At 38.2% G+C, this 21,655-nt stretch overlaps 4 protein-coding genes and 1 pseudogene across 6 annotated transcripts; 1 reads left to right on the top strand and 4 right to left on the bottom strand.

Moving 5' to 3' along the window:
• Window positions 1-40: 40 nt before the first annotated feature.
• On the bottom strand, window positions 41-2,589 carry LOC104791743 (CDT1-like protein b). The gene is made up of 7 exons (XM_010517708.3): window positions 2,143-2,589; window positions 1,932-2,051; window positions 1,567-1,798; window positions 814-1,461; window positions 563-719; window positions 382-472; window positions 41-294 (listed from the first exon to the last, which is right to left on the bottom strand). Exons 1-7 carry the CDS (start codon window positions 2,298-2,300, stop codon window positions 213-215), a joined length of 1,488 nt encoding a protein of 495 aa, XP_010516010.1. The 5' UTR covers window positions 2,301-2,589; the 3' UTR covers window positions 41-212.
• A 513-nt stretch (window positions 2,590-3,102) lies between these two features.
• On the top strand, window positions 3,103-5,978 carry LOC104791742 (putative inorganic phosphate transporter 1-7 pseudogene; annotated as a pseudogene). Its single transcript, XR_015559265.1, has 2 exons — window positions 3,103-3,290; window positions 4,187-5,978. The product of XR_015559265.1 is annotated as a putative inorganic phosphate transporter 1-7 pseudogene (transcript).
• Window positions 5,979-6,278: 300 nt separating this feature from the next.
• On the bottom strand, window positions 6,279-7,873 carry LOC104791741 (putative arabinose 5-phosphate isomerase). Its single transcript, XM_010517705.3, has 3 exons — window positions 7,088-7,873; window positions 6,727-6,950; window positions 6,279-6,642 (listed from the first exon to the last, which is right to left on the bottom strand). The coding sequence occupies exons 1-3, from the start codon at window positions 7,769-7,771 to the stop codon at window positions 6,486-6,488; spliced, it is 1,065 nt and encodes a 354-aa protein (XP_010516007.1). The 5' UTR covers window positions 7,772-7,873; the 3' UTR covers window positions 6,279-6,485.
• Window positions 7,874-9,984: 2,111 nt separating this feature from the next.
• LOC104791740 (uncharacterized) lies at window positions 9,985-11,546 on the bottom strand. The gene is made up of 2 exons (XM_010517704.3): window positions 10,677-11,546; window positions 9,985-10,305 (listed from the first exon to the last, which is right to left on the bottom strand). Coding segments are annotated over exons 1-2 (609 nt in total). The 5' UTR covers window positions 11,285-11,546; the 3' UTR covers window positions 9,985-10,304.
• Window positions 11,547-11,870: 324 nt separating this feature from the next.
• LOC104791738 (structural maintenance of chromosomes protein 1) lies at window positions 11,871-20,129 on the bottom strand. Of its 2 annotated transcripts, none has more exons than XM_010517703.3 (19): window positions 19,421-20,129; window positions 19,065-19,301; window positions 18,722-18,955; window positions 18,325-18,563; window positions 17,657-17,923; window positions 16,973-17,243; window positions 16,471-16,595; window positions 16,159-16,268; window positions 15,955-16,062; window positions 15,739-15,878; window positions 15,474-15,563; window positions 15,184-15,392; window positions 14,680-14,849; window positions 13,910-14,019; window positions 13,450-13,826; window positions 12,927-13,178; window positions 12,361-12,588; window positions 12,185-12,255; window positions 11,871-12,113 (listed from the first exon to the last, which is right to left on the bottom strand). In XM_010517703.3, exons 1-18 carry the CDS (start codon window positions 19,859-19,861, stop codon window positions 12,207-12,209), a joined length of 3,657 nt encoding a protein of 1,218 aa, XP_010516005.2. In that variant the 5' UTR covers window positions 19,862-20,129; the 3' UTR covers window positions 11,871-12,113; window positions 12,185-12,206. The 2 variants fall into 2 exon arrangements, with proteins under 2 accessions (XP_010516005.2, XP_010516004.2); XM_010517702.3 differs by having other exon boundaries at window positions 11,871-12,097.
• Between the last annotated feature and the right edge of the window lie 1,526 nt (window positions 20,130-21,655).

Genomic DNA, 21,655 nt, shown 5'->3' with positions numbered 1-21,655 from the left:
ACTCTTAGACTTGAATATGTTGTTTCGTTTCTGCTCATCATTAGATGAAGTTTCGTCTCCTTATATTCATAATCAAACATGTTATTATGTTTAAATAGAATATTACAAGTTTATTGGTTGAATCAACTACGACAGAAGCTATTTTGCGACGAATAATGATACGTGAGTTAAGAGAGTGAGATAACGCAAAAACATTCAGTTTTATGGGTTTTTCAGCAGACAATTGAAATGTCCTGTGAAGTTGCTTCTTCAAGTTTTGCACGTACTGTTTCGGCAGCCCAGATTTTATTGATGCTGCAAAAAGCAAAAGAAGTACAAATATATTAGTGCCTCAAGAAGCAAAAAGATCATAGTTATTTGTTGGTAGAACATGATACTCACCGAACAAGAACATACTCAGAAGATGCTTTTGTTTCAGTGATCCAATCCGGAACTATTTGCAACATCAAACTTAATTGTTCCTCCACTTCCCCTGGAAATGTCAAACAAGAAAGAAACTGTGAGCCTGTGAAGAGAGAAGAGACAGGGACATCATCAAACACATGATATTAACTGTCCTTACTTCTATCGGTTATTTGGATTTGGTTTGCAATAATCTTGTGAAGAAGCTCCTCCTTCGTGATGACAGTTCGATTTGTTGAGTGAAACAATTTATGAATCAAATTAACAAGCTGTAGCAAATTGTCCTTCTCGGATTCAGTCTTTGGCCTCTCTTCCATCTGTAAGACACACACACAATGGTAAGTAAGGATGACTGTTTCAACACGGCTAGCAACTGAGAGCAAAATGGTAGCAAGGAAAAGCATCACTTACTGACTGCGGAAGACCATCTTCATCAGCAACATCACCAGCTTCAAAGTTGATTCCTTTACTGATGCCATCTGTCACAATTGTGTCATCCTCAAGAGTATCAAAATTCAGACTGCGAGATGGACCTTTTACTGGCTGAAGAAGGCTATCATCTTCATCAGAGGCATCATCGGCTTTGTTACCGATGTCATCCTTTACAATTGCATCTTCCTCAAAAGTATCAAAATTCAGACTGCGAGATGTACCCCTAGCCAAACCATTTGTTGATCTAACAGAGTTACCATCAACACCACCATCTGGAGTAAACTCAATACATCTTTTAGATAGCTGCAACGTCGGTGTAGCACTCATGACCCGGATTGGTGTGGACAAGTCTTTGGAGGGAGTGGATAAATCTTTGACTGAGGTTTCAACTATTCTTGACTCTATGTGTGATAATAAGCATTCCTCCTTAGTGCCATCCGATAAAGTCGAATCTTGAATCACTTTATCGTTGACAGTTTGTTCTTCTTGCTCCATCTCCTCCATATGAACATCAAAACCTCCAACTTCAAGTTTACGTGCTCCCAAGTCTTCGCTCACTGTATCTAAATAACTATCCCTTATGGGGGAATTGAAGGGTTCAGGAAGCAGTTCTTTCGGAATATCATCCTGAATACAGATAACAAAAGATACAGAATCAAATCAGATATAAAAAGCAAGCCTTTCTCAAAAAGCTACAACTAAAATGATAGAGCAGAGAAACCTATTCTGTACCTTAGGATGAGCTTTGTAAAAATCTACAAGCTTTGAGTGAAACACTTTCCTAAGTTCCATGTATTTAGTTCCACAAACAGTACTGTCAAGCACAACTGCGTCGGTGTTCAAGCTAATGTGAAGACTAGGTTTCATACAACAAGTGGCTTCAACATACTTCAAAACTCTCTTTAGTTCAATGGCTTCTGGATAAATATGCTTCATCTGAGCCAAATGATCATACGAGAAGATCCTGTACACCCACATTGACCAAACAACATAATACAATCAAACAACACATTTACACATTAGATTTGGTCAGATGCATCAAAAAGTTCAATCCTTTAAACCCTCAATAGCTAAGTAAAAAAAGTCAATAGCTTTACCGATTAGTGAGATACTCAATCTTGGGACATAAATTAGCAAATGTAGTCGAAGAACCCTTTAATTTAAGCAATCTAATTGCAGTGTCCAACCCATTGAACAACACCTCCAGAATCTCGAATCTGTTCAACAACAACAACAAAAAAAAAAAATCAATAAAAATTGAAAAAAATCAAAGGGTCCAAATTTAAAGAAGAGTGTAAAAAATCTCACCTTTCGGGCAATTTGATAACCAATTCAGGTTTTGGGGTCGAAGAAAAGATCTGTCTTTTAACGATTTTGTTAGGAGTCTTGGTAGAGAACAGTGACTCCGGATTCGAAGACCCCGAGACCATAGCTGGCTTCTTTGAATCGATTCCAGACGAGCTCATTGCAGAGAGATTAAAGGGAAGTGTGAAGGTGTCCGAGAGAGATAGTAACGGCTAGTATGAATCTCTATCTAGGGTTTCTAGTTCCGCCTTTTAAGTGAAGAAGAAGAAGAAGACGAGAAAAAAAAAATAAAAAGAAGAAGAAGACGAAGGTGTAAGATTTGCCACGTCACTCAAACCGGTTCTAAACGTTGGTTCCCGCTATTTCCTTTCTCTCTTTACTCCTAAACCGATTCTAGTATGTTTTTTTTTTTTAATTCCCATTTTTAACTTTCATGATAATTTTATTCTTACAATGTATTATTGTTATGTTTATACTTATATACAGATACAATGTATGAAAAGGGAACAAGACTAAATAAAAAGAATCAAATTTTTTTCTTCCAATATTCTACTATTTATGACCACAATAAATATCTTGCGACTGTTAAAAGTTTGTATTCTCTTACAAATTCAGCACTAATTTAGGATCAATTACCAAAATTGAAATTAACAGCTAATGTGTCCGAATATTATTATTTTTCCCTAAGAATATTCGGAAATTAATTACTTAAAACGACTTTTTAAAAACCGTGTAAGTCTTAACAATTTCCACAAATAAAAATTAACCGCAAAACAGAACCAAATAGTGTGTGTGTCCTAAAACAAGTAAAAAAATAAGGTGGAGAAAGAAAGAAGTAGTCAAAGGAGAAAGAAACGACGTCGTTGTCAGAAGAATATACCACAAGAATATGTCAAAGCAAAAACAGAAAGGAAAAAATATGATCACGTATAAGTAGGCCGTTCCCGACGCTGCCTCTCTTTCATTTCACAACCCATTTCTTCTGTCTTCTTCTTTCCTCTTTTACAACTTTCTGCAAGAAAGAAAACATCAAACCACAGATTAATATTCTTCTCTTCTTTTCTTGTTCTTTCTCTAAAGACAATCCCACATAAGATAGAGAAGATTGTTTTGCGAGAGAAAGTAATTAAGCAAAATAAAAGACTCTTTCTGTAAGTTTCTTCCTTCTTTCATTATTATGTTTGTGTTTATTATGAGACTATTTTACTTTTATGATTTGTTGTTGTTTGAATGGAGAAGTGAGGTTATGCAAGGGTTTGGTTCTTGTTTTTTAATTTTATGGACACCACAACCTCTTATTAGATAGATATTCAACAACTTTACAAACTTGTTGATAAAACACATTACTTTCGTGTGTGTGTGTGTGTGTATGTAGCATGCATTTGTGTATATTGTCTATAATACTTTCGTAAGCGATTCATACAGTTTTAATAATAGTTGATCATCAAATGTTTTGACAGACGAAAATTTGTGATTTATTTTGGTGTGTGTGTGTGCAATACTGTTTTATTAGTTTACCCAGGTCAGGTGACCCACCCTCTTTCTTCCTAGGTCCGCCGTTGTGTGCATGGAAGTTTTGAGATTGAAACTTTATTTCTTCTAACCATTTCTATTTTTTTTTTTTTGATCATTTTTTTCCGCCTTTCGTGCAAATACAAATCACAAAATAAAAAGAGTTCCGTAATGTTTTCTGAAAGTTTTTTTTAAAAACTTTGTCGTTGAGCTTGGTTTGTCTTGTATGTTGATTGTTGAATACCATGGAATGATTAAATTCTTGTCGGTGTGCGTCACCATCTTACTTCGTGTCACCTTTTCAGTTCCACACGTTACAAGTCAACCTGTGCAAAATACTTGAGCGAAAATGACATTAAATTTTGATGAATTTGAAATTATTATTTATTTTGGTTAGAAAATCTTGAAATTGTTAGTCTTTGTTCCACCATAGTTATAACATTATAACAGTTGTAGCGAATTCTTAAAACCTTTTTTTAATGCTTATAGATAAAATGTTAATACTGATTGTATTTTCTCATCAAAATTAACGCAGAGAAAGAAGAGAAAGAGAGCAATGGCAGGAGATCAGCTAAACGTGCTTAATGCACTCGACGTCGCCAAAACGCAATGGTACCATTTCACGGCGATTATCATCGCCGGTATGGGATTCTTCACCGACGCTTACGATCTTTTTTGTATCTCCCTCGTCACTAAGCTTCTTGGTCGCATTTACTACCACGTGGACGGCTCAGTGAAGCCAGGAACGCTGCCTCCCAACGTCTCCGCAGCGGTGAACGGAGTCGCCTTTTGTGGTACACTAGCGGGCCAGCTCTTCTTCGGCTGGCTTGGTGACAAACTCGGGAGGAAAAAAGTTTACGGCATGACCCTCATGGTTATGGTCCTTTGCTCCATCGCCTCGGGTCTATCCTTTGGGAGTACCCCGAAAACAGTGATGACCACGCTCTGTTTCTTCCGGTTCTGGCTCGGTTTCGGCATTGGTGGTGATTATCCATTATCCGCCACGATTATGTCGGAGTACGCCAATAAAAAGACCCGCGGTGCGTTCATAGCCGCGGTCTTCGCTATGCAAGGGTTTGGAATCTTGACCGGGGGGATTTTTGCCATCATCGTGTCTGCGGCTTTCGAGGCTAAGTTTCCATCTCCAGCATATCAAGTAGATGCCTTGGCATCCACGGTTCCTCAGGCAGATTACGTGTGGCGGATCATTCTGATGGTGGGTGCTTTGCCAGCAGCAATGACGTATTATTCGAGGTCGAAGATGCCTGAGACCGCACGGTACACGGCTCTTGTAGCTAAGGACGCGAAACTAGCTGCTTCCAACATGTCTAAGGTTTTGCAAGTGGAGATCGAAGCAGAGCAGCAGAAAAGTGAAGATAAGTCCAATTCATTTGGCTTGTTCTCTAAGGAGTTCATGAAACGCCATGGCCTTCACTTGCTCGGAACCACAAGTACATGGTTCCTACTCGACATTGCCTTCTACAGTCAGAACCTTTTCCAGAAAGATATTTTCAGTGCGATCGGATGGATCCCTCCGGCACAGACCATGAATGCGATTCAAGAGGTTTTCAAGATCGCACGTGCACAAACCCTAATCGCCTTGTGCAGTACGGTACCCGGTTACTGGTTCACCGTGGCCTTCATCGACGTGATTGGTAGATTCGCGATACAGATGATGGGTTTCTTCTTCATGACCATCTTTATGTTTGCTCTGGCCATTCCTTACGACCATTGGACTCACAAGGAGAACAGAATCGGGTTTGTGGCAATGTACTCTTTAACATTCTTCTTCGCAAACTTTGGACCCAATGCAACAACTTTCGTGGTGCCAGCTGAGATCTTCCCGGCTAGGTTTAGATCAACCTGCCATGGAATTTCCGCGGCCTCTGGAAAGTTAGGAGCAATGGTTGGTGCGTTTGGGTTCTTGTACTTAGCACAAAGTCCTGACAAGAACAAGACAGAACATGGATATCCTCCAGGCATTGGAGTCAAGAACTCGCTCATTGTTTTGGGTGTGGTTAATCTTTTGGGGATGGTCTTTACACTATTGGTTCCTGAATCTAAAGGAAAGTCTCTCGAGGAAATGTCCGGTGAGAACGAGCAAAATGATGAAGTCAGCAGCACCAACAACAACAACAGTAACAACACGGTGCCAAGTGCATAGAGATTCTACAAGACATTGTTAATTTTTTTAATACTTGTATCTTTGTTATCTCTCTACCTCTCTTTCTTTCTTTCTTCAGATTTCTTCTCACTAGCAACTCAAGTTGTTCCTTATGTTAACTTATTACTGATCGTTAAATGCAATAGGATCTGATTCTTTTACATACTTGTATTGGTTTGGATTTCAGATTTTTTTAGAACCGCTCTCTGGTGTTCAATATGATATAACTGTGTTTGCCATTGTCCCCACTGAACTAAAGAAGACATGTTAATAAAAACATCCACCAGTAACACTGAGCAAAATTGTGTAATATATATAGTGGTTATAAACAAACACTGGATTGTTTCAGTTTCTTCAGCCAATCTTTGTTCAATCAAAACCAAAAACTGCATTTTTTTTTTCTATAAATGGTCCAATCAAAATGGTGCTATGCGCAGTGAGACAATAGGAAAGATGTTGCATATATGAAAGCAAGTGTAATAATGAGGTAAAATAGGACAAAGATACAAGTATTTTTCTTATACTCTATACATATCTTTTGAGTAAATGATGGACAATACATGATGAAGTACTACTAGACACAATAGAATTCACTGGCTGTGAATATCGAAATAAACCAAATATTAAAAGAATCAACTATTTAAACGTGATACAGAGGCACCTTCGTGTTTCAGAGACCAGCTGAAACTAAACCATGCAATGTTACAATTCCAATCAAGGTGTTGTCTTCATTGATCACAGGAAGAAACTGAACAGGCGATGGCGGTGACTCCATTTTCTTCATAGCTTCAACTGCCATTGTTTCTGGTCCAATTGTTCTAGGCTTCCTGTTTTCACACAAATGATTCAAAATCAATCACCAAAATGTTAATAAGATCTACAAAAAAAAAACAGAGTGGTTTCTTCCTCACCTGTTGCACATTTCTCCAACACTGAGTTTAAAGATTGCTTCTCCACTTGCCTTGAGAGTCCGGCGAAGATCTCCATCTGTGAATGTACCGATCAAACGACGATGTTCATCAACCACAAGCAAACAACCACATCCTTTGCTTGTCAGCTCCACTAATTGATCCATGATCAAGTCTCCTTCTTTACACACAGGAAGCTCTTCTTGCTTTTTCATTACATCTTTCACCTACAACAAACACATCCCAATAGATTCTTCTTATTCATCCCTTCATTGTTGTATGTAAACCAAACCTACATGTTCTTGAAGCTTATCTATATAGCAGAATCAAAAACTCTAAATGGTGAGAAATTTCGAGAGCAGACCTTGAAGATTAAGCTCTTGCCGATCCTACCGGCGGGATGATTCGACGCATACTCCTCCTTGGAAAGATTTCTAGCGGCCATGAGAGCAACGGCGATGGTATCACCAAACACCATCTGGATCGCCGTAGAGGTGACCGGAGCGAGATTAAAAGGACACAATTCTCTCTGAAGAGGCAAATGCACATTCATATCACAAACAGCAGCGAGAGGATTCCCAGAAACAGAGGTAAGAGAGACAAGAAAGGCTCCTTTAGCTCTAGCGCAAGGGACAAGACGGAGAAGCTCCTCTGTGGCGCCGGATTTGCTGAAGAAGACGAGAACATCGCGAGGGGAAAGAGCGCCAATGTCGCCGTGAAGGGCGTCGAGAGGGGAGAGGAAAGAGGAACGGAAGCTGAGAGAGACGAGCGTCTGGGAAACCTTGTTGGCGACGAAAGCGGATTTGCCGACGCCGGTGAAGAAGACGGTGCCGGAGGTGGAGAGGAGAATGCGTGAGAAATCTAGGGTTTGGGAGAGATCGAGATGTTTGAAGAAGTGATTGAGAAGATCTTGCTGAGATGTGAAGAGGTTGAGGAGATTATCGCGGGAGATCTCTTGTTGATGATGGTGGTGGCTGGATCCGCCATTTTTGAGGGGATTGTGATCGATTGGTGAGAAATCTAAAGATGGCGGTGGGAGAGATCCCATCTGTGAGAGAGGGAGCTTTTTGATTTTGGAATGATTTGTGTGATTGCTTTGTGCTGAGGGGAGAGAGATCTCAAAACTAATAAAAGCAGTGTGTGTGTGTGTGTATTAATGGAGACGGAGGGGTAATTATGTAAATTAACGGGTTATTTCGTTTTCGTGATCATTGATTTTGAGTGATCGGTGGAAATTTAAAAGCAAATTTCTATAATTGAGTTGCAAAATTCAAATACTACTTACCAAAACCAAAGTTCGGTTTTCGGTTTTAGATTCAATTCTGATCCGGTTTCAATAAAATAACTCTTTAGTCTAAATTTTGGAATGGTCACATTCTACGCCTCTGGTGACAGGGATCATATGCGGGGACGACGGTCTATTTCCCACGAGAATTATCGTATCGAGTCAGATAGAGTCCGTTCTTTACCCTCAGTCTATTTATCCCTCAAAAAAAAGTTCGAAACCATTTTCTCCCCGAATACAAAGTTTGAAATCTATATCTCCCCAGTTTTATTCTTCTACATCAATTAACCCATAATCATGGATTATATCGGTTTACTATTAACTTAACCGATTAGAAGAAAACTAAACCTAGATTAAACCAAACTAAACCCAATTTTGACCAAACTTAACCTGATTTCGACCCTATAGCGAGAGGAGAGAGAAGGAAACAGAGGCGGAGATGGTTGAGCTTCGGAAACGGAGGCGGAGATGGTTGAGCTTCGTCGGAGAGTGACGACCACGCGCTCTCGAATTCGCAGAGGTTTCAGGGTTTAATGGATGTGTCGGTGAAGTCGAATCTAATTAGAAGTTTAAAACGGCTCATGTCGATGAGGAACATACCCGACCCGATTCAGAGCCAAGAGAACATCAAAAGCGATTCTTCATTCAGCGACGACGACGATGACATTTATTGGAAAGACGAGATCGAGAATTATCCTCGGAATTGTAACTCGGACGAACTCACCGAGTCAACGTCACTCTCAATTGTCAGATCTAGGGTTCCGAGAGTCCCTAAACCATCGCCGAAACGGTCATTTTCTTCATTAGGTGATTCGACGGAGAACATAGCAGATCCTCCACCGCCATCGCAGAAATCGATCCCACCTCCTCCTTCCTCCGCCTTTGCCGCTGCTTCTTCAACAACCACCACCACCACCACCTCCGTTTGTTCCAAAGATCCGCCTCATTGTGATACTCAAGTTCGTAAATGAAAGAAGAAGTAATCTCACGAAGAAGAACCAAACTCAATAAAAGGAATTGATTATGAACCACGAAAATCGATTTTAAGTTTTATTTGGGGATTATGGGTTTATGATAAATGGGTCGGGTTGGTTTATCAAACTAGTTCAACAATTGGTTTATTTTCGGAACATATCTGGGTTGGTCTCGGGTTTAGACGTTAAACCGATATAATCCACAATTGGGGAGATATAGATTTCGAACTTTGTCTTCGGGGGGAAAATGGTTTCAAACTTTTTTTTGAGGGACAAATAGACCGAGGGTAAAGAACGGGCTCTATCTGGCTCGATACAATAGTTCTCGTGGGTAAATAGACCGTCGTTCCATCATATGCGTGATAAATATAATAGGATCCATCTCCTTGAAATACCCACAGGTGAGAATACCTGAAACTTCTAATAATTCATGGAGGATTCTTGATTTCATTCCATTATTCAAAGTATCTCTTTTTCTCTGGTTTATATATATGGTTTCAGGACAGACAGACCGGAGACGTAATTGGATTTTGCAGGACTTGACTCGCTGTGCATATCTCCATGATCTAACGAACTTGATGCTAATCCTGGGAGACATCTCAAAGGACATGGCGTTTCTCTTGGCTATTCACAAACTAGAATCGCAGAAAATTTTATAATTTTTTCTTAGCAAATCCCCCAGTGCGCATCGTCCCCTGTACTAGATGAAATTTGTATCTAAACAAAAATGGCTCTGGACACGCCTAGCAACTGGAGGAGACACTTGTTCGGGTAGTCCAATCACAAGATGCCTTCTTGCTGCTGGAGCATTAGTTTGTACTGTGTCTGCTTGTTTGAGCCCGTCTCGTCTCAGCCTAAGTTCTCAACAAAGGGAAAAAGAAAGACCCTAAAGAAAAGACCCAACGGCATTTTATACAACGATATCTTAATTGATTTCACAAGCAGTTTAAAAAAGTTATGAATGGTAAATCGTTGACTCGGTTGATTATTTCCTTTTTAATCTGTATAGAAGAAGAATCTATAGATTAAAAACCTAGACAAACACGTGCTAAAACAGAATTACAGGGTACGTACATAAACACAGTAAAGTTTTTTATGAAACATAAGTGAGACAAGTGTTATCGTGTCATTAGTATCAATCACCCTGATCCCAAAAACCAACAACTTGTACAAATCTACTGAATCTTTTTTCGGGGGTGGTCTTTGATAGTCTCTGGTTTTGATCAAAAGAAGTGAGAAATGAAAAGTGACTGTTTGTCTGGTTAACTAAGTCATCTCCATCATCGAGTGAGTAAACTGGACATCAAACCCAGCAAAGCTCATCTACACACACACACACAAAAAAAAAAAAAAAAAAAAAAATCATCAATTCTAGTTACAGTTTTACCGAAACAAAAAGACAGAACAGAGAACATATGTGTGTGATTCCAAGATCTATGGCTTAATAAAGCACACACCTTTAGACCAATACACAAATCTAATAAAACTAGTAAGGTCTCTCATGACAATTTTCTTTTTCCAATTTAGTTCATCATATCAGTTATGAAAGGCAAAAACTATCAAAAATCGTAGAATTAATCTAATCTCAAGATCGTTGGATAGAGGCAGAGCTAAGATCCCTAGAGACACTCTAGTATCTCTATTGAATTACGCTAAGGACTATTACGATTAACGAGAGGGATGAACATACATACCATCCGGAGGTGCCGGGTCGGTTTCCGGTGGATCTCGGATCGGTTCGGATCCTCTCATACCCGCCCGATTTGGGCCGTCCGGTCTGTCCATAACCGAAATATCCCTGTCGAGGCTGTTCCTGGTTCAGATTGGGATTGGAGTCGAGTCGAGGTTTCTCATCCTTGCGAACAAAGCCTGGCCTAAGATGGGGAGGCACGAACTTATTAGGTTTCGGGGACATGGACATCAGCGGAGCAGGAGGAGGCACATCCAGGACTTTCTCAGGAGTCCGAACAGGAAATGAAAGGGAGGAGCCAGGTCCGGTATGACCTAAGGGACGAAGAGAGATCTGATTCGGATCTGGATCAGAGACGGCTTGATCTGAAATCATCGGAGCTGGAGAGAGAGAAGGCGTGGTAATGGTGGTGGTGACAGGGGAGGGAGATCTGAGAGGTTTGGGAGAAGGTTTGGTGAGGACGAGCATACGGCCATTGGAACGAGCGACGGAGGAATAAGAAGCGGGGGAGGAGTTGGAAGAATAAGGAGAAGATGAAGAAGAAGGAGGATCTTTGTGGAGGATGTGGTTGAAGTTGATTGAGGTGTATTTGTTATTGGCTCTTGCCGCCATTCAATTTTTTTTGCTTTTCTGCTTCGAATTAATCGAATCTTCTCTCTCTCTCTCTCTCTCTCTCTCCGTAGCTGTAAGGATAGATTTTGAACCAAGGAAGAAGAAGAAGAACTAAAGAATGAAATGATTGATGAGTCTCTCTTCTCTGTTTTTTTTCTCTCTGCTCTGCTTCCTCCTCCTCCCTCCGCTTCGTTTTCTTTATTTAATTTTCTTTTCTTTTTTTGAAATTTGAGAATACTCTTTAATGATTACGAAAGAAGACAATGGAAAAAGGAAGACGCAAGTGATGTCACTCCTAGGCTTCTGACACGTATCCATCCTTTTTTTTAATTAGTTTTAAATTAAGACATAAATCATCAATTAAGGACAAATTCTGAAACTTGGTTGGTTCTTATCCGCTAATACATATATGATTACGAGTTTTAATTATCAAGTCTGAGAAGGTCAAACCTTTTCAATTTCAAGCCTTTGCCTATGTTACACAGCCCCAACAGGATTCATTGCTGTGTGTCCTGATTTATAGATTGTTTCTTTTTCAGTAGGACGACAGGAATGGCTTTTGATGATTTTGATTTCTTAGTCCGTATTAAATAATTTTGTTTTACTTTCTTTCTTCTACTTGTGAAATAAACATATGTCTCCAATTTTTGTTCATAATCCTATAAATACGACGTCAACCAGATTCAACTAAGATCAAGAGTTTCCTTATATCACATTACAGAAAAGTTCAACATTTTTCTGCAGTGTGAGATCTTATATGGTCCTATGCCGCATCAAACCGCAAATAAATCACCATACCACTGTGAATAGTACCTATCAATTAAAAAACCTAGAAAATCACAACACCATTCAGTACTTGCTAAGTTGCTATATACAAAAGTTAGGGTTCATTATACTTACCTAAACCCTAAACCTTCCCAATTCACGATTCTTGGTAGCTCCTAAGGTCAAATGACATTGTACTCGAGCAACTGCACCAAAGTAGTTCTCAGTTATTAACCCAAAATTTTTGGTATAGTTACCAATAGAAAAGATAGGCGCATGTAAAAGAATATTATTGATATGGAAATCCTCACCTCCTCTCGGTGTCTCTGTAAACTCCAACCAGAGCTTCCGCCTTGTCATAGAAGCTGTCCTTCAGAGATATTACAATGCTTTGGAAGCCATTCCCATCCTCTGCATCCTGATTGTCACGTCCTGCTTGGCATGACTTGCTACGAATGAATTTAGCAACTTTTGCCACGTTTAAATTATCAAGCGCAGCATCCACTTCATCAAGTATGAAGAACGGTGAAGGCCTATAGCTGAAATATGGAAAGGAAAACAACACCATCAATACCTTAAAACAACCGACCACAGCTAACTTCCTTTGCAAAACAGCTACTGTATTTAGACGATCGTAGGCCAAATCTCAGATCATAAAGAAAAGGAAAGCTACTTTCAATATGGGTATTTTACTAGGAACAGAAAACCCAAAACGATGTCAGTCCCAGGAAAACCAAATCAAAGTTTGTTGCTAAGGATTCAACAAATCTGATCATTCCAGACACAAATAACAAATTTCATCACCGTCTGCTAGTCCAAATTCAAAGAGTGAAACTAAATCAATATGAACCTACAAAATCTAGGTCGTTGAGGATACCTATGGATGGAGAAGAGCAACGCCAAGGCCGCAACTGTTTTCTCTCCTCCAGAGAGCTGTTCCATGTCGCGAAATCGCTTTGTTGGGGGCATTGTAGTATACTTTATACCATGTAGAAACGGATCATCCTCATTTTCTAGGTTTAGATAAGCAGTCCCACCCAGTGGATGCGTATTACTCTTGGTTAGTTGCTTATAGATCTTGTCAATGTTGCTAGCAATGTGGTTGAAAGCTTCCATAAATAGCTCATACCTGCACAACAATTTGAAGTGAGCAGAAGAAGCTATAATGGAATATATGAATTTATTTGCAAAAACTGAAGTGTTCTTTGCACATGTGCATGTGTGTGCACATTTATGTGCATTGTATCCAAACTGTGTCAGGTAATTTCCACAGAACTTGAAGTCTTGAATCTTCAGACTTTTACTTGTCCGGTTTTGTATCCATCATGTAGTCGTCGATATTTGGTAACAATTTTCTTCGACGCTCTAAAGATCATTTTACAAGATATATTTTGAGTTACCTCTTCTGCTTAACAGTATTATAGGCATCCGCTACTTGCTTCTCCTCTTTCCTGGCCGCTTCAAACTCCTGGCTAACTTGTTTTTCTTTCTCTTGTATAGCCTCATACTGGTCAAGTGCTCTCAAGTTTGGAGCCGTTCTTTCAATCTCTGCTGTTTTAGATTCTATTTTCTGCCTGAATTCCGCCTCTACTTTTTCACGAGCAGATGGTTTCCGTTCTTGGAGATAAGCTCTATCCAACTCAGTAAAGTCAAACTGTGGCCCATCTGAGTCATCTTCCTCCATAGCATCTGACAAAACAGGAAGAGTAATATGTTCGAGCTCACAGTTCTCAATTATTTCCTGTTTCTGCGAGATCAGCTGCTCAATTTGTGTTTCCTGATATCATATGGAAGCTTTAGTGTATACATACTCAGACATAACATATCTTTAGGAAAGGATTTAATGAATTTTCATTGTACCTTCGAATGTATTTGACGATTGAGCTTGGTTATGCTTGTTGTCGCTTGAGAAGCCTGCTTTTTCCAATCCAGGATTTCCTTCTCATACTCCTCCGACTTTTGTTTGCACTCTGCAAACAGAAGCAATAGATAGTCACATCTTTAAGAAAGAAGAAACCAGTGCAGGCTTTTTGCTCGGCAAAGAACAGTAGACAGATAAGGTGATAATCAAATTATATGGTTCTGTAACTTATGCTTATACAAGCAAAAGCAAAGAAAGAGAGTAACAGGGCAAGAGATCAATCATACTGACTCATCCCACCAACCATCTATCAGCCTCGAATATTTATCTCAATATGATAGCTTTCTTTCTGAATTAGATTAAGATGTAGTGTATCCATACATTTAAGCAAGATGTCGAGCCAATCAAGTATATCCCAAAATTTGTTCAAACCTTAGACATAGCAATCAACAAACAAATATTTAGGATTATGTAATGCAAACAGGCAATTGGTTGGAAAAACGCATGAAAATACATATGACCGCTAAAAAGAAACGGAAAAAATCATCTTTGAAAACATCAATCGAGTAACAGGGCCCCAACATAAGGCCAACAGATGAAAATTGCCGAAGCAAACTCAGGTCAGATACAGACAATGTACTTTTACTGGATCATGTTAATGTCTGTAACGAATGAAATCCTCAAATTGACAACTCAAAATGACAGAGTTTCAAGAAAAGCATAGGACTAAAAAGGCCATAAGATTTAATGTAAATATAGAATCACATACCTCCCATTTCCTTCTTCCAATTGTTGATTTCATTAGTAATTTTTTCTGCTGTCTCCTTACGTTCAGACATCGTCTTCTGTATACCTTCCAAATCAGTTTCCAAAGAACTGATAGAAGACTCTAGCTTTCGAATTCGTGAACCCACATCTCGGTTTTGCTCATATTCCACTCTGGAATTCGAAAAAGTGATTCTCATGAACCAACTAAATTACCACTTTACTCTGATCATACAAACTCAAGCTCCATTCAATAGTATTTCAACTCAGCCAACCAGTTAGCAGGTAGCAGAGTTTTCTAACACAGGTTTTACAGGCAACAGGATACTGACCCTTACAGACATCGTGTTTATTATTACAAGAAACAGGAATGACAAGTTGACTTCAGAATCAGAGCTTTATGATAGCACAGACATGGGAAAAATAAATCGAAAGAGACTAACACTCTATATGTGAAGTTTAACTAGATCTGATATGTAAACAGAAAAACAGAGTAGAAGAGACATACTGGTATTTTAATTTAGCAAGCTGGTTACTCAAATCCAGCCTTTCTTCAGCCTCCATTTTAGCATTCTTGAGCTGAGTTTCTTCATATTCACGTATGTTTTCAACCCCAACCGACTGGCTAAAATCCTTATAGATACGGTCAACAATCTCATTGATTCTTTTCTCCAACTTCTTCATTTCTGTTATTCTTTTATCGACCTGAGTTTTAGCCTACAATAGATACCAATGGCATTCAGTCATATTGTCATCAGGGTTTAACTCTACAAAATATCAGAAAAGATAGAAAATTGCCTTAGCGAGTTCAGGATCTACGCGTTCAATTTCTTTAGTAATATTCTGCTTCTCTTGCTCAAGCTGTGGAAGTTTGTCTTTGATGCTTTTCTGTTAAATAAAATCACCAGTTAGTATTTTCTGAATAGTGTCAGCTCCTCCTAGCAGAAGGAAAGATAAAATGTGTGCTACTATATGGCATTCTTATCCCTAACAGGATTCCCTTGAAAACAGCAAGTAAGGTATATGAGACTACTCATCTTGGAAAAGATTAATTCGTTGTTACCTTCTCAATTTCAGCATACTGAATCTTTTTTTCAAGTCCACTTATTTTTCCAGATATTTCAGACTCCTTCATCTGCATTTCTCGAATAGATCCAATATTTTCCAACTGTAGTTCATAATCTTCTTTCTTTTTCTTCAATCCTGCAAAAACGAATATTCGCTCTAAGACACTACATCAGAAGTTAAAGAGGCTTTAAACCAGCTGGTGAAAATTAACCTTCAATTTTCTTATCATCCCATTTATTAGACTTTGCTTCCATTCCACCACTGGTACCACCAGTCATTGTTCCCGACTTTGTGAGTAATATACCATCAACAGTCACAACTAAAAATAATAGAAATCAGGATATGTAAGAAGTAAAGCCAACTTTAGTGCAAGTATATGAGTAAATTACACCTAAACACGGAAACAGGAACATACCTTTAAATCTCTCTCCGGTCCAGCTAAGAGCCTTGGCTTCTTCAAGTTCGTCGCAGACTAGAGTATTTCCAACAGCAAAAAGGACCGCCTTCTCCAATTCAGGATCGAACGTAGGGTAGTTAAGGAACAAAATACATAATTTAGAAAACTGCTCACATATACCTTCCTATACTTCTCAATTCTTGGTTTAATATATTAAAATAATCTCAAGCTACCACCAACTATGCACGCAATGATATGAATCCAAAAAATGAGAAATGGCAACCTTGAGTATGCCAAAGTCATATCACTTCACTTATTTGCAAAGGATATTGGATAACATCGAAGACCAGCTTTGCAGTGCCACCCAAATTTCTCAATCTTTCAAACACTGGCTTGACACGTACTGACTGAAGAGGAATAAATGTCATAGGAGGAAGCCTTTGCTCTTTCAAGTACTACAAAAATTAAAAAAAAAAAAAAAAAAACTCATTTTCATCCCATAATCGTCTTAAACATTTACTTCATATTGCGTAAAAGCAAGGTAGAAAAAGCTTCGAAAGTGTCAACTTTTAATTATATGGAATGAAGTCTGCATGGAGATGATTACAGCATATATGTTACATACCTAAATAATATGAATTGATAATCATTAAGTGGTGGTAGTGTTTAAAGTAGCATTAATTAGTTGGCATAGGCCAGAGAGTAGTAATATGGTAAATATCGTACTCACCTGTACTGAAACTATAATAGTCAGCAGAGAAGAGATAGAAATTACGAATTATGAGTTCACAACTTGCATAGGATTAGAACACCAAATACATAATATAAGTACCTTGATGCAATCTTTTCCCGTGTTTTCATCTTCTACAACTACTGCATCCATAAATCTTCCCATAGCAACAGTGACAGCAAGGTTATACTTCTTCCGATTTGGCCGACAAAGATCAGTCATCCGACCATGAACTCCTTGAAAAAGACGCTTGAGAGACTCAACAGCTTGTGTTAGCCGACTATCTCTCTCATTTTCATACCTTTCAGCTGTTAAATCACTTAACTGGTTTTCTACTTCCTCGATTCTCGTCTTCAAGTTTTCAGAGGCATTCCTGTTCATCATATAAGCAGGTTAGAAACTAACAAGAATAAAGAAAAGGTTCAGTCTGGTCTGTTGCACCAAAAGCAAAAATGAAGCTTTGTCCACAGCCTTTAGCCATGAAATCTGTACAGCGGAAGATTCTGAATTTGAGTATCAGGATATACAAAATGTATTCTCCCTGCTCAAGAAGGGGTTTATAATCTGAATAGAGAAGACTGAAAAGAATGTGCTCTTGATAAATGAATCACCAATATCTCTCCAGCCATAGTTCAAAAGATGAAGCAACCGCAAGAAAATCTCAAGGGAGATGGTTCAAAAAAACTTGCAGCAATGTGTAGCATTTAAAGGATATCATAAAAACGCAAGTAAACCATCCAATGCTAGACAATCTAGTGAGTAGATCAGTAGAGGTCATATACTAACCTGGCATCTCGATGCTTCTCTTGCAATGCACGTAACTCCTTTTTCAGACTAGTTGTTTCATTCTTATATTCTGAAGAAGATTCTTCAATATTTGTTTGCCTGGATATAAATCCCTTAATTTGTTCATCAAGATCAGTCTTTCTATTTATTAGTTGCTGGTAATTTTCTTCCAGATTTTTCAATGCTTCGAGATCAGTATGATGCTGCCTATCTAGAACCTCGTACTCATCTTTTAGCTTAATGGTTTTCATCCCAGCTTCTTCTTTTCTGAGACAAACCACATTGATAAACATGAAGATAAATCGATCAAAAAACAAGGGATTCATACGGATTCAAGAGGTTGAATATGCATTGTAGATGGTGAACTTAGAAGAAGATGCATATTACAAAAGTTACAACAAAGCACCAATAATAGCGCCTGTAAACAACCAGATATATGTCGTTATGTCAAACAAAACTCTTATATATTTGTTTGCTTAGACTATTCTTCAAAGCATAGAATAAGTACTCCTACTCAACAATTCTTTCATTAAAAAGAAAAAAAAAGCATGGCAATATTCATTACCCCGCAAAAACTCAAGCAAGAAGACTAAATATCTATAACCTCAAGAAAGTTGGGAAATGGCAATACTTCTGTCTACGAACAGAAAGAAATCCTTAAAACTTACATTCGAAAATAATCTTGCAGTTGACTGTCGAGCATTGGGAGTTTCCCGCTGCTATCTTGTCTCTTCTCATTTAATCTTTCCATTTTCATATTCAGCTCCTTAATGCTACGCTGCATCTGTTCAATTTCTTTGGAATGCTTCCCTTTTTCTTTTTTCCTCTTCTCCACCTCCTTTCGATTGCTCTCAATTTTTGCTTTTATGCGAGCTATCTCCTCTTTAAACCTCAGAAGCTCAGGTTGCTACTTACAGGAAAGGTACAGATAAAAGTTACTCGAGTGAGGAAGTTAGTAAAATTCTAGAGGATAACAAAACAATAGATTGTAAGAGATGTCTGGAGATGCTATAATTGGGAGGAAAAATAGAATCAGTTAAACACAGATTTCCAAGGTATACTCACAATTTTTCCAAGCTTCGAGCTTCTCTCAGCAATTTTCTTCTCACGTTGAGCAATTTCTTTCAGGTACTTTGCTTGTTCCACCTTTCGCTTACCTGCTTCTTTTTCAAACTTTTCCAGCTCTCTCATGACATCTTTACGATTGCTCTTTTCCGAGTCGACATCCTCAGTTGCCTTCTCTATATCATTCTCAATGTTATACAATTGCCATAGGAAGCGTTCTCTCTTCAGAGCTTTCTGCATGGCGTGAAGACAGATTAACAAAAAGACAGAAAGAAAAAAAGTTCACCAAAATAAGTAATAAGCGCTTCTCCGCTAGAGAACAAAGGCAAATCCACATAAATACCAGTTCTTCCTGCAGCCTAAGATGCTTCTCAGCTTCTTCCTTCTGTGCTTTCTTCAGCTTCTTCTCATTCCCAATTGTTTTCTTCTTCTGGTATATAAGAGCTGCCTTTTCTTCAGCGCTGGCCTTCTTCTCTTCTAGTTCTTCATACTTTTTCTTAAGCTCCTCGGACCCAGAAATCTCCTCGAGGAGTCCAGTGAGTTCTTTTGGATTCTTGGAAGCAATAGATTCAACATCACCCTACATTTTGACATGTCAGAAGTTAAATACACTCAGATTCAAAATTAAATCGAACTACCAAGACTCATTCATAGAAACAAAAACAAAAATAGAATGAAAGTGTAAAATTCTCAACCGACCTGAAACACCAAGAAATTACGAGCCTTAACAAGAATCCCTAGAGATCGCAGCTTCCCATTGTACTCATCCAGATTCACAACCCTATTATCGATACGGTACTCACTCCCACCAGCGCTAGTGATAGTACGAGTGAAACGAAGCTCTACACCATCTTCCATCTGGTAAACGAGTCGAACAAAAGCTCTACGGCCTCTCTGTTCCTTGTCACGATCATCAAAAGCGTAGATAAGATCCTTAAGCTGAGAACCACGGAGTTGACCGGTACGAACACCAAGGACGAAGCTAATAGCGTCCATTAGGTTAGATTTGCCGGCACCGTTAGGACCAATGATAGCAGTGAAATCCTTGAAAGGACCAACCAATTGATGACCTTTGTAAGATTTGAAATTCTCCATCTCGAGTTGCAGGATCTTCCCCGGTGGGGCTTGTATCGAAGGCATGGTTTGGAGAAGAGATCTCGGAGTTGGTTTTGCGGAGAAAGCAGCGGATAGTGAAATTAGCCAAAAATTAGGGTTTTCTAGAAGGTTGGGGGATAAACTAGAATAGGAAATTGGCGGGAATTGGAAAATTTTAGAGGGCGAAATCTCTCTTTCTCTCTCTCTCTCAATGGATTTCAGAATTCATCTCTTCCCCTAAATCCGCAAGTCGAAGCCTAGAAGAGAGTTTCACAGACTCGCAGTGGGTTTATTTTTTTAATCAAAGTGGCCAAGGGGGCCTGGCATACGGCGTCGTTTAATATGCTGAGGCCTAATGATACGGCGTAGTTTCATATGGCTCGACTCTTTGTTCTCTTTTGTTTTTTGAGAGATTTTTTTTTTTTTTTTTTTGATCAGTGATTTATATTGTTTTGTTTCTTGTACTGTTTTTTTTTTTTTTTTTTTGTTCAAACTGTTTCTTGTACTGTTAAGGGTTGAAATATTTGTTTCATGGTCTGTTTTGAAATATACTATATATTAAAGTAGTTCTTCAGAAGAACAGGAAGGAAACCACTAGTCACTAAAGACATCAAATCTTGCTCATGCATTGGATCGAAAAATATAAACTTGGCAACTTTTTCCTAATAATACGAAGGCAACACAAAATGCATCCAATTATAAAATAATTTGTGTGAGGCAAATGTTAAATCCTCTCTAGTTTAACTACTTAAGTCTCCTTCCCTTGGGTCATAGCAATCAGAGGTCGTGTAAATACGGATGAGGCAATAATAAAGTGCAGAAAGTAAAGAACATAAAAACTTTGTTAACGAGGTTCGATTTTTCCTACTCCCCGGGACCACGTCCAGATTTCGATTCCACTAGAACAAAAAAGCAAATACAACCTATTCGCAAACGCGTAAATCAAGCACAACCCTCTTAATTCACCGCTCCGTTCTATAACATGAAATCTAAATCTCTACCCTTAACTAGACTAACACCAAGCCTATATTTAAACCAAAATAACCTAACCTTGGGCTAAACTCCCCCTGAGCCTAGACTTCAGATTTTCAACTCTCTTACTTCTCTAGGACGTGCCCAACACCTCCTTATATATCTATCAAGACTTCCTAATCACCATAGGAGAAGATTTCCAAATTGCATAAGAAAAAGATTTTTTCCTTTTTGCTATTTTCTTTTTCCTTGTAAAACTCCAATTTAATCAACCCAATAAATAGTAGTTTTCATCTTCAATTCATCCTCAAATCTTCCTTCAATATTGCCTTCTCAAACCTTCTATAAACTTTTCACGCACATAAAACAACAAACCAATACATCTTCAGGTTGGACTAGTTATTTATGTTTTTTTGTAGACTATATGATAGATATATATATGATTTTTTGGTTATAGATTTATGACATTCATGATTTAGGTGTATCATAATATACAGGTTAATTTGATTTTGGTAATTAGGGATAATATGCATTTAGTTAATTATGGTAACATATAAAATCAATTATAGGTAACATTTAAAAGATAAGGAAATCTTTCAACCTAATTAAAACAAGCATATTTGATTATTTTTTCATTTTTATTTGATTTTAAATTTAAATTATTTTAAATTATTATATAATATATTTAGTTAATAAAATTTATGATTTTTTTTCAGCATGTGATGTAATTTAAACTTTTTAAAACGAACATATATGTAAATGTTTGTGTAAACTGATGATACTTATTGAGTACAATGATCGACTTATATACACATAGACATTCCTAGAGTATTGTAAAGAAAGTAATGACATGATACTATTTACATA

Source organism: Camelina sativa, chromosome 6, assembly GCF_030686135.1.
Source record: "Camelina sativa cultivar CO46 ecotype springtype chromosome 6, ASM3068613v1".
Lineage (NCBI taxonomy): Eukaryota > Viridiplantae > Streptophyta > Magnoliopsida > Brassicales > Brassicaceae > Camelina > Camelina sativa.
The sequence above is the reverse complement of the archived record's forward strand: the minus strand, read 5'-3'. Positions and strand labels throughout refer to the sequence as shown.

Excerpts from the sequence above, each read along its gene's own strand:
- LOC104791743 (XM_010517708.3), bottom strand. The coding sequence starts at position 2,300 with ATGAGCTCGTCTGGAATCGATTCAAAGAAGCCAGCTATGGTCTCGGGG. Across the intron at positions 1,799-1,931 it reads ATTGAGTATCTCACTAATCG|GATCTTCTCGTATGATCATT; the intron begins GTAAAGCTATTG and ends GTGGGTGTACAG. Across the intron at positions 1,462-1,566 it reads TTTACAAAGCTCATCCTAAG|GATGATATTCCGAAAGAACT; the intron begins GTACAGAATAGG and ends ATCTGTATTCAG.
- LOC104791741 (XM_010517705.3), bottom strand. The coding sequence starts at position 7,771 with ATGGGATCTCTCCCACCGCCATCTTTAGATTTCTCACCAATCGATCAC. Across the intron at positions 6,951-7,087 it reads GCAAGAGCTTAATCTTCAAG|GTGAAAGATGTAATGAAAAA; the intron begins GTCTGCTCTCGA and ends TGTTTGTTGTAG. Across the intron at positions 6,643-6,726 it reads GTTGGAGAAATGTGCAACAG|GAAGCCTAGAACAATTGGAC; the intron begins GTGAGGAAGAAA and ends GTGTGAAAACAG.
- LOC104791740 (XM_010517704.3), bottom strand. The coding sequence starts at position 11,284 with ATGGCGGCAAGAGCCAATAACAAATACACCTCAATCAACTTCAACCAC.
- LOC104791738 (XM_010517703.3), bottom strand. The coding sequence starts at position 19,861 with ATGCCTTCGATACAAGCCCCACCGGGGAAGATCCTGCAACTCGAGATG. Across the intron at positions 15,879-15,954 it reads GGATGATAAGAAAATTGAAG|GATTGAAGAAAAAGAAAGAA; the intron begins GTTAATTTTCAC and ends TCGTTTTTGCAG. Across the intron at positions 13,179-13,449 it reads AATACTGTTAAGCAGAAGAG|GTATGAGCTATTTATGGAAG; the intron begins GTAACTCAAAAT and ends ATTGTTGTGCAG.